This window comes from Solanum lycopersicum, chromosome 12 (genome assembly GCF_036512215.1).
Source record: "Solanum lycopersicum chromosome 12, SLM_r2.1".
In the NCBI taxonomy this organism is placed as follows: Eukaryota; Viridiplantae; Streptophyta; class Magnoliopsida; order Solanales; family Solanaceae; genus Solanum; species Solanum lycopersicum.
This window is the reverse complement of record NC_090811.1, coordinates 60,777,644-60,789,818: the sequence shown is the minus strand read 5'-3', so window position 1 is coordinate 60,789,818 and position 12,175 is coordinate 60,777,644. Positions and strand designations below refer to the sequence as shown.

The following is a 12,175-nucleotide window of genomic DNA, read 5'->3' as shown; positions in this document are numbered from 1 at the left end:
CATATGACCCACAAAGCATAAGAGTGACCTAAAATATTTGCACCTTAGGAAAGATCACTATGTCGTTTATTCAATTAAATCAAAGATGGAAGTCCTGATAACTAACACCCCATAAAATAGGCAATCAAAACGATTAAAAAAAAGAATAAATGAAGAAATATAATAACATGCTATATCAACAAGGCAAAAAAAGAAAGAAAAATAAATAAAAATGAGAAAGTCGGGCAGATAGGAGCATTAAATAAAAACCAATAATATATGTAAGCTTTGGTAGAATTCCTTTCTAAAAACCACAAACTTATAGAGAAAATATACCTATAAATAATGAACTTTAAGGATTTAAGGAGTAGACTTCATTCTTGTAGCATAAGATAGAAACGAGTCAATATTAGAGAGCTACCAACTCTAGCACAAAACAGAGGCCTAGCTTCCCTGAAATATCGTTTAAAACTCAATGCTATGAATAATACGGAGTTTGAAATTTACATGGGTGGGCTATAAATTAAAACATCGGACCGATAACACAAGCAAAGGATCCCAACAAGGTATTAACAAACATATAAAATCAACATGATGGTTATAGATAGAGAAGAGAAAATCTAGCAGCCAGGCAGAGACATACTGTAATGCTACACACAATGATCTTGACACCAACAATAAATATTATCTTCCGTTCAAAGTGTTGCCTATATGACCCTTACAAGTATCAAATCAATACCACAAGCCCTAAAATTCCTAGCCAAAACACAGACATACAAGACTGTAAACAGGAAAAACAGAGAGGATAGAGCAAATAGTGATTTTTTAGAAACAGAAAACTCGATTAACTAGTCTTCCTAATTAACGTGATTGAATTTAGACAAAGAGAAATATGAACAAATTTGGACCTAGCGATTTAAACGAACACTTGCATATAACCAACGAATCAGCGGAGAAGAAGACATTTAAAAAAAACGATCACTTAGTCCAAATTACGTTTAACGGAAATAAAAAAAATAAGAGGCCAGTAAACGACTATTTTAATTCCAAATTCAATCAAGATGAAACCAAATCATTTTTAAACTTAATATTTTTTTTACTACGGGACTCCATACTCAACATCGAAATATGAATAATAACATAAGGACAGTTACATACATCGAAACACTTTAGTGTCTAGAGAAAAATCTTTCAAGATCTCTACGCCCACAATCAGGTCACATTTGGACGAAACAAAGATGAAAAATAAATAAATAAATAAATAAAAACACTAATGTATTTTAAAATCAGCGAATAAGGCAAATATTCTCGAAATACTAACTTTGGAGAGCCCATAGAGTTAAAAGTGAATTACCCACACATTAAGAAAACCAAATGCTTGAATCGAAAGAATGTTACCTTTTGGAGTGCAGGAACCTGACAACAACAAGTAGGACGAACTTCCACCACGTGACCCCGAACACCGACAATGAACCAAAAAAATGGTTGGAATCTTGGACAAACTTGTGGAGGGTTAAAATGCCAGAACAGAACTTTTACTAGAGTTATCTATCTCCTATTTCCTCTGGTTTCCTTAATGTAGTTAGCAGGTATTATTAGCTATTTTGTTTGACGCATTTTTGGTGTGTATATTTTTTCGTAGACTTTCTAACTCAAGAAAATACCACTCAATATTTTCTCAATTCTCTCTCTAAAATTCTCCCACCCTCCTAATGAAGAACAAAACATCTTTTATAGGAGGAGATTTAGGATTTTAAGGACGGGAGGGAAAAGGGTAAAGTTGGGATTCTGAAAATGATTCCCAAGAATTCAAAATCCCTGAAGAAAGACGCTCAAGGACGACGCCAGCTACTCATTCGTATGAACTCACAACCAAACCCCACGAAATCCGAGTCAAGGAACAACGCAGATGGCTGAGACGTAGTCGTTCGTCCTTGCCCTCAACGTGGCGTCCATCCACGCGATCAAAGACGAATATTTCAGAGGTTCAAAGCACGGGAAAAGACACTGACGTACGAGCAAAAGGGGAAGGAGACGCTAAGTGTTAGGACCGGAAATAAGCAGGTGTATATGCGAAAGCTAGCAATGCAAACCTCGAAAGACCACGAGTAAGAAGACAACGAGAAATATACAAAAAGACACAAAGATTTAACATGGTTCGGTCAATCGACCTACGTCCACAAACGAGATGAGCAATCCACTATAAATATGAGAGTACAAAATACAGAGAGAAACAACCTCAACAAATTCACTCAGAATACATGAGAGGTTCACACAAGTGATAACGTATCAAGCTTGTGACCCACAAATTCTCCCGCAATCCAAAACTCTCAAAGCCCTTAAGACTACATTGTGAATGCTGATTAAGTTAGAAGGAACATGCCTCTATTAATAGAGTCATAAACCTTTTCCTACCAGCAAAAGGATTAGTCAATCCAAAACCTTTTCCTTAAAGGAAAACCTATTTATGGCAAATAAAACCCGAAAATCTCCCCCTTGGCCTGAAGTTCTAGCAAAATAAATTTGTCCACCTTCTTCACTCAATCTTCAACAACTTGCTTCTCCTCTCCATAATCTCCTTTGCAAAATTTATGTCTCAACACAGAGAACCTCTCTGAAACAATTTCTCCAACAAAATCTTCATTACTGTCAAAAAGGTTGCTGCTAGAACTACACTCGCCAAGATGAACACCTCTTTCTAACCTGGTTCAATCATCGATTATCGAACCACTGAACCTGACTCCATCATTGAATCTGGCTCTGATACCACTTGTTAGGATTGGAAATAAGCAGGTGTATATGCTGAAGCTAGCAATGCAAACCTCAAAAGACCACGAGTAAGAAGACAACGAGAAATATACCAAAATACACAAAGATTTAACGTGTTTCGGTCAATCGACCTACGTTCACAAACAGATGAGCAATCCACTATAAATATGAGAGTACAAAATACAGAGAGAAACAACCTCAACAAATTCGCTCGAAATACATGAGAGGTTCACACAAGTGATGACGTATCAAGCTTGTGACCCACAAATTCTCCCCCAATCCAAAACTCTCAAAGTCCTTAAGACAATATTGTGAATGTTGATTAAGTTAGAAGGAACATGCCTCTATTTATAGAGTCCTAAACCTTTTCCTACCAGCAAAAGGATTAGTCAATCCAAAACCTTTTCCTAAAAGGAAAACCTATTTATGGTAAGAAATTTAGGGCAAATAAAATCCAACACTAAGGCGCGTCTGGTTCCTCGTGGTTCTCGCGCCGTTGGATTCGATGCGCGCTATTGTCACTTTTTGATAGCCGTTGGGGGGACACCGTGGGTTGTCGTTTCTTCACGCGTCTTTACTCGTGCTTGTTATAGATGTTGGAGGATTTGAAATCGTCTTTGCTACTGTACGCCTCTAGATTCCTTTGTGAAAGGGGAAAAAAGGACGGGTCAAAAAGAGGGAACGGGCTGGGGCGGTTGAATTATTGGTGGGCTAGATTTTTATTATTTAGTTGGATTAAAAAGAAATTGGGTGGGAAAGGAGAGCTGAGCTGGAATTAATTGGAGAAGAGAAATTGATTAAATAAAAATAACACTACACACACATTTAAGATGATATATATCAAGTTATAAACATACTTTTTTATAATAAACTACTTATAGCATATTATTATCAAGTTATAGCATATCAAGAAAAAATATATTATTCTCATTAATTTTTTTAAATAATAATTAACTTATTTAAATAAATACATTTATTATTCAGTTACCTTTTTTAAACTAATGTAGTTCATTAAATTAATTATTTTAAGTTACCTTTCTTAAACAAAACTCTTAACTAGTGTAAATTAAATTAAATATTATATAGTTACCTTTTTAAAAAAAATTACAAAATAATTGAGATTTTATCATTCCATAATTAATAACTACCCATCAATATCTAAAATAATTACAGTTTTATTTTTAAAACTGTCACACGTTATCTAAAAAAAAAATTTATGTTCCCCAAAATATTGTTCTTCCCCAAAGCCTCACAAAATCTTCTCTTTTGCACGCCTAACAATTAATTTTTCACCAAATTTCGCTCAAAAAACTTTCACTCTTAACAATCTTCTTCACCAATTCTCTCATTTTTGCACTCACATCTTCCTTTTTTGCACTCAAATCTTAATCTTTTGCACTAACAAAACTGTATAATGTCGAAGAGAGGCAATGAAACCCCGCGAAAAAGTAGAAGACTGAATGATGAAGCAAGCTCAGAGGAATTTCATGCTCCATCTTTCAAAATTTTGTTACAAACACAAACTCAGCCTTCATCTGCAAAAGACAAATCTAGAACAGGGAAATCAAAAAAAAAAACATCCAAAGGAAATCGAGAAAAGGGAAAGAAAAGCAAAAAGTAGATGAATCTGAGAAAAGGGCGAAAGAAAGAGGAAAGGAAAACAAATTGAGTACTCATCAGATTCTGAATCTGATTTTGTATAAGAGTTGATAAAATCAAAATCAAAAAAACCAAGAGCCTCTGAAATTGATACTTCACATTTAGAAGAAGAAGAAACAGTTAAACCCAAAAAGGATAGTAAAAGTTTTTTTTTAAAATTTTAATTAAAATTATCTATTTAATTTTGTTCTAATTTCGAGTTTAATTGTGAATAGTATAGTACATGTTTTATGTTGTGTTATTTGTGTATAAAATACTTAATATATAATTTTAGTATAGAAGTGTATGAAATATTTGTATCAAGTTTTTATGATATTGTTGAATATTAAGATCCATAATAAAAACTAGGGATAATGACCAAGTACACCCTCAACCTATGCCCGAAATCTCAGAGACACACTTATACTATACTAAGGTCCTATTACCCCCCTGAACTTATTATATTAATAATTTTTTACCCCTTTTTAGCTTACGTGGCACTATCTTGTGGGCCCAACGATGGTTGACTCTTTTTTTTGAACTAGTGCCATGTAGGCTAAAAAGGGGTAGAAAATTACATATAAAATAAGTTCAGGGGGTAATAGGACCTTAGTATAGTATAAGTGTGTCTCTGGGATTTCGGTCATAGGTTGAGGGGGTACTTGGGTATTTTCCCTAAAAACTACATACTTTATGTTTTGATTGTATATTTAGTGTTGAATAAATTGTGTATGAAAGAATGTTGTAAGCTTGTATGAATTTGTTTGAAATGCTACATCTATTTTATTACATTATAAATGTATAAACAATGTATGAATTGTGTATGATTCACTGTATGAAATTACATATTTTTTTCTATTACAATATCGATATATGAAACATGTATGAATTGTGTATGATTCACTGTATAAATTTAGCATGATATGTGTATGAAATTCCATATTTGTTTCACTTACCTATCAACATATGAGTAATGTATCAATATGTGTATGATTAATGTATTAAGTTTTGTATCAAGTTTTTATGATATTGTTGAATATTAATATCCATAATTAAACTACATACTTTATGTTTTGATTTGTATATTTAGTGTTGAATAAATTGTGTATGAACAATGTATGAATTGTGTATGATTATATTGTATTATGTTTGTATACTATGTGTATGAAATTACATATTTTTTTCTATTATAATATCAATATATGAAACATGTATAAATTGTGTATGATTCACTGTATTAATTTGGCATGATATGTGTATGAAATTCCATATTTGTTTCACTTACCTATCAACATATGAGTAATGTATCAATATGTGTATGATTATTGTATTAAGTTTTGTATGTTATATGTATGAAATTCTATATTTTGTTTTTTTCTTCACATTAACAATGTATGAATATAGTATGATAAACATATTAATTTAATTTTTACAATTTTTTAGAAGGAGAAGACACAAAAACATTTGTCTTCATGTATTAACATGAATGTGTTTGCGGATTTGTTGACCTTTTTAGGTCAAGATAAGTTTCAACAATTCCTAGATGAAACATCTTTTGGATTTTTTTTATAATTTGCATCACATTAAAATCCAATGTCAATTGTTGAGACACTTATTTCTACTTGGGAAAGAAAATGTTAGGGATGACATGTTTGTCATAAAAGTAAATGGTAAAGAGTTACATTTTGGGTTAAAAGAGTTTGTTGCTATAACTGATTTGAAATGTGGACCTGTTTCTGATTTTGTATCTGACCCATATGTTCCAAACAAACTCATTGCTGAAAATTTCAGAGATTTTAATAAAGTATCCAAGTCAGATTTTTATTACAAGTTTAAATTGCAAAATTTTTGGAAAGAAGATGACCGTCTAAAAATTGGGATCTTGTACTTTATTTCTTCTTTTCTGACTGCATCAGACCCTTCAAAAACAACAATTTCAAAATTGTATTTTGATTTGGTCGAGTCTGGACAGTATGCCACATTTCCTTGGGCAAATGAGTGTTTTAATTTAACACTCAAAGCATGCAGTCAAAAATTTAAAAAAAATCCATCGTCATTCAAATTCAGCCAGTTCCACATAGCATTGCAGATATGATTTTATGAGTGTTGTCATCCATTTGACAACACAATTGCTATACGTGTTTCAAATCGCACATCGAGAATTCTGAACTGGAAGACACCTAATGACGTCATTTTTTTTGACGATTTGAAGAAAACAATTTTCAGAACACATGACAATCAGGTATTTTTAATAGAATGTTATTACATTCATTATAAATCATTATACATTATACATTTTTTATTTGCTGCAGCATAAATTCAGAAATATGATTTTCTCTGAAGAAGAATTAAATCTCATGGACGAAACCATTTTAAATCAGTCCAGCAGCCACCATGATTCAGAAATTCACATATCATCGGAAAATCGTGTTGTTGATAGTGAACATAAAGTTGAAGAATTGAAAGCTGATATTGCAAAGGTACAAGTACAAAATTCAAAGTAAAATAATTTTTCTTGAAATTACAATATACATATCAAATACTTATTTTTTTTAATTAACAAGTTAAGGCAGAGTTGAAAGAACTTAAACTCACTGTAAGTTCCAACATATTTTTAAAGAATTAATATAATTACTTTATAATCTATTTATATATAAAAAAATTTATGTACAACGATAAGGTCCACAAGCACATGGCTGATATCAAGAGTTATGTTGATAACTCCACCAAACTGATAATTAAAGAGATTCGATTGTCAAGAGGAGAACAAATACCAGAAGAACAACCAGAGGTATATATATATGTATACTTTATGTATGAATATTGTTTGATAAATATATAAATTGATGTTTTCATACTAGTTGTTTATTTATATTATTATCACTCTTTTTCACTATTAAATGAACAAATATAGCAACACATCATACATATATATGTGTGTGTGAATTATGTATATCTTCATCAGTTATATATAAATGTTATGTATTAATCATGTATGAATTTGTATTTCTAAAATTACATATGATTAATGAAAAAATGATGTATTAAATTGATATATATGTATACTTTATATATGAATATTGTTTGATAAATATATAAATTGATATATATGTATACTTTATAAAAATGTTTTCATACTTTATATATGAATATTTATATTATTATCACTCTTTTCACTATTAAATGAACAAATATAACAACACAGCATACATATATATATGTGAATTATATTTATATTCATCAGTTATATATAAATGTTATGTATTAATCATATATGAAATTGTATTTCTAAAATTACATATGATTAATATATGAAAAAATTACATATTATGTGAAAAACAATTTCAGGACAACGTCAACCATCATGCTGCACAATCTGATCCAACAGCTATGCCTACAGTTTCAATTGGACAACAAGTTCAAATATCAAACACAGCTGGTACGATATATTCATTTTTATCACATAAATGTAAATTTAAGAAATTATTTTTATTTAACTATTTATTATTTTTTATGTACATGAAGCTCAAAAGTCAACTGATGATTGTTTCAATGTTGACGAACCTACAACGTCAAAATCAAAACCACCAACATTGGACGATTATCCTGATTTTACCATGACACAAATAATTGCACTTGATCCAATTCTTAATGCTACCACGACTCCAAATGTGCAAACAATACACAAGAATGTGGGAAAATACGATACTTCTCCTTATATCAAAATGTCGGAAGGAGAAAGCAGTTCAAATAGAGTACCTACATTCCTTCAAATCAAACATCCATTCAAAAATCACAATGGGTTTGATGTTCCAGTTGAATTGATTGAAGAGTTCAATAAATGGATTTTCAAAGATGTGTCAAGCAGGCATGAAAGGTACTTTGTAAGATGAACAAAATTATTTTATTTAATTTCTAAATTCCAAAATTAATATAACACTTATTTTAATATATACAGGAAAGCAGCATATTCCAAAGTTAAAAACACATTTCATCCTCAAATGGACTTTGGCGTTGTCAAAATCGGAGAAAAGGATTTTTTTTCACATAATGAGTCAACCGGGCAGACCTTGGAAGGACGGGGTAAGACATTTTTTTAATTAATTATTATGGTTTTGAGTTGCAGTGATATACATATGAATATTTTTGTATGAATTATGTGTGAACTGTGAATGAAACATATGGATTTATTTTTTGAAACAGCATATTAATACAATAAAGTATTATCTCCAAAAGAAGGCAAAATACTCTCAGACAGTCACTTCTTACAGTACTGTTGATTGTTGGTTTATGGTGTGGATTGATAACATTGAGAAACAGTGGAGACAGTCAGAATGTGACATGAGATGCATTTCACCGGACCATGATGTTGGACAATGCATTAGAGGATATAAGTTGCTTGCTAACATTCCGTGGGATAGGGTTGACGAAGTAATCATCCCAGTCAACATCAACGACAAATTCCATTGGTTACTTGTTGTATTCCGGATCAAACGTAGATGTCTATATGTCTATGATTCGATGGGAGGATCTGTTCATTCAAGGAAAGTTAAAGAAGCTGTTGATAAACTTGCAACCATGATTCCTTTATTTCTGACGAGCACAGAGTTTTATGGCAAAAGGCTTGATTTGTATGCGAATAATCTCTCTGATTATCAAGAAAAGTCTCACTCTGAACCTCTAAGTATCAAGAATGTTACACATGTTCCTCAACAAGAAGAAAGTTCAAAGTATGTATACTTCTTACATTATTTTTTATTCATCTTAAATTGAATTTGCTTTATAGTCATTACAAATTTTTTATTATTTCAATTTTTTTACAGTGATTGTGGTCTATACACATCTCTATTTACCGAATACATGAGCAATGGTTTTTTGATATATCACATATTGATATTGATTCAAAATATCATCGTCAAAGATATGGTACATTACTTTGGCATTATGCAAAATCAAAGAACGATGAAGGTGCAGTAAGTGAAAGTGAAGTTACACGAACAGTTGCTAGCAAGAAGGGTGGACCTCGAACTCATAAAGAACAAGTTATGGACACCACCAATTATCCTACTCATAAATTCCGTAACAGGAAGTAGAAATCTCCATGGCACAATGTACATTTTTTTTAATGACTTATTTTTTTTTTAACTTATGAACAATTTATGTAATTTCTCAGTTTTTTATTATGAATACTGATGGTTTATATAAATTATTACTAATTAAAAAATTGTGTCTCACTTTAAAATATAGGAACACTGTATGAATCATGTATGAACATTATATGAATTATTAATGTCATATTATAATTTGATATATAGAACATAGACAAATGTTATATATATACTTATTTTTAAAAAATTATATAAATGACAGTCTGCTTCAATATATTTTTTTTAAATGTTAAATGTGTATGATTTTAGTATAAATTGCAATTTTCAATATGTAATGTTAAATTCTTATATGCATAATGTATGAAAAATATATGAAATAGTACTGACATATGATTCAACACGACAATATGAATAAATATATAAGTATACCTTAATAAATGTGTATGACTATTGCATAAATTTGTTTTATATGAATACTGTATACTTTCAAAAACAAACAGAAACAGATGTTACTTATATTACTGGCATGAATAATGTATGAAAAATTTACGAATTATATCATATAAATTCTTATATGCATAATGTATGAAAATTATATGAAATTAGTACTGACATATGATTCAACATGACAATATGATTAAATATATAATTATACCTTAAAAAATGTGTATGACTTTTGCATAAAATTGTTTGTATGAATATTATATGAATACTGTATATTTTCAAATATATTTTTCAAAATACAAACAGAAACAAATGTTACCTATATTACTGGTATGAATACTGTATGAAAAATGTATGAATTATAACATATTATAATTTTATATGTAGAACATAAACATACGTTATTTTCATATGCAAGTATTGATTGTATAAATGTATAAATTTTGTATGTAGTCCTCATTCATTATGCAATAACTATATGAATGTTATATGATTATATGACTTATTAATGTTAACATTTGTTAATATATGAACATTTGTATAAACAATGTATGACATTTGTAAGAAAAGTAATATGATTCAATAAAAAAACATGTTATAACAATGTAAACACTCAAAACACACAATTGTAACAGTACGAAATCATTATTTTTATACAGGATAATTTGAACATGTCTTCCTATTGTGTCCAACCTGATGGCATCTACTGCATGTGATTTTTGTCCTCTTGAATTTTACATCTGCGAACCCCTTCCAGCGTTCAAATTTGGGTCTTTCCGCTGATCTTTTTGGACCAGGCGGCATCATTTTAGGCTCTGAAATATAACTTGGTATATCTCATGTACTCTTGCACAGGATAGACTCGACAGGAATGACATAAGCATCTCTAAAATTCTTGAGGCTATAAAAAGCAAAACAAAAATCTTCTTCATGTAACTTCCTGTACCGGAGAACAGCATTTGCATGACCACACGGTATCTCATAATGTTGAAATTTTTCGCAACTACACATTCTTGTGTTCAAATTTACTATGTATTTCTTTGCTCCTTCAGCTACAACATGCAGATCAACAGTTGAAGGTCTCACCTATGTAAAAAAAAATTTATACATGTCACTAAATATTAAGAAGTAAAAATACAATACATTGAAACACATACCCTCATATTGCACGACAACGCAATACTTTTATGTAGATAAATATCATATTTTTTTGTCAGATCAAATGTTGTCTTATCAGCCTCCTCATTATGCTTGTGAATCCACCTCTGAATTGTTACCCTCATAAACTCAAGAAGTGAAATCACCGGTAACCTCCGTGCTAACCTGTTAACATTATTCAATGACTCCGCGATGTTTGAAGTCATGGTCCATGTGAGCTTACAATTCGAGTAAGCTCTTGACCATTTGTTATAACCAATATCAAACAAGTATGATCGTATTCACGTATCTATCTGATCTCTTATTCCCATAATTGTCTCAAACTGTTGTTTTGTATAAGCTTTTGCTAATGAAACGAACAAAATCTTCAGTATTTCTATTGAAATTCTTCAACACATTGACTGACAAATGACATATGCATGCATAATGTTCTTATTCAGGATATACATTTGCAATCCCTTTCCATATACTTTCATTTCTGTCTGACATAAAACACATATTTTGTCTAACTCCATATGCTTCTTTAAACTGCTCAAAGAACCATGTCCATGAAGCATCATTTTCAGAATCTACTATCGCATACGCCAACGGAAGTATATGACCTGCTCATTAATTTTAAAAAAATATCACACAAATCAGAAATATCATTCATATATTTTTTCATTATATTATATAATTAGAAAATTAAATAGGCTAATAATTTACCTCCCGGATCCAATGTGCTGGCAATTAACATTGTACCACCACATGAACATTTTAATGCCGCACCATCAACAACTACAATTGGCCTACAATATTTCCAACCTCTAATACAAGCTTCTAACGCAAAAAATACGTATAAAAATGTATCACCTTCATTCCTTTTTATTTTCAAAACAGATCCTGGATATGTTTGCTCCAAAATGTAAAAATAACCTGAAAATAACAGTCCAATTCATACATAAAATATACATATTTTATACATAAAGAATACACGAAATTGTTACAGTACAACTCAATGAGTAATGTTTAAATTTATTCTTATTTTCGAAATTACCAGGTAATCTTGCATAAGACTCTGCTGGATCTCCTTGCACCAA

General features: G+C 30.6%; 1 protein-coding gene across 1 annotated transcript; it reads left to right on the top strand.

Moving 5' to 3' along the window:
• The first annotated feature begins 6,034 nt into the window (after positions 1-6,034).
• Positions 6,035-9,479, top strand: LOC138340483 (uncharacterized). The gene is made up of 7 exons (XM_069292208.1): positions 6,035-6,190; positions 6,699-6,866; positions 7,735-7,825; positions 7,912-8,263; positions 8,345-8,399; positions 8,590-9,116; positions 9,308-9,479. Exons 1-7 carry the CDS (start codon positions 6,035-6,037, stop codon positions 9,477-9,479), a joined length of 1,521 nt encoding a protein of 506 aa, XP_069148309.1.
• Positions 9,480-12,175: the final 2,696 nt, after the last annotated feature.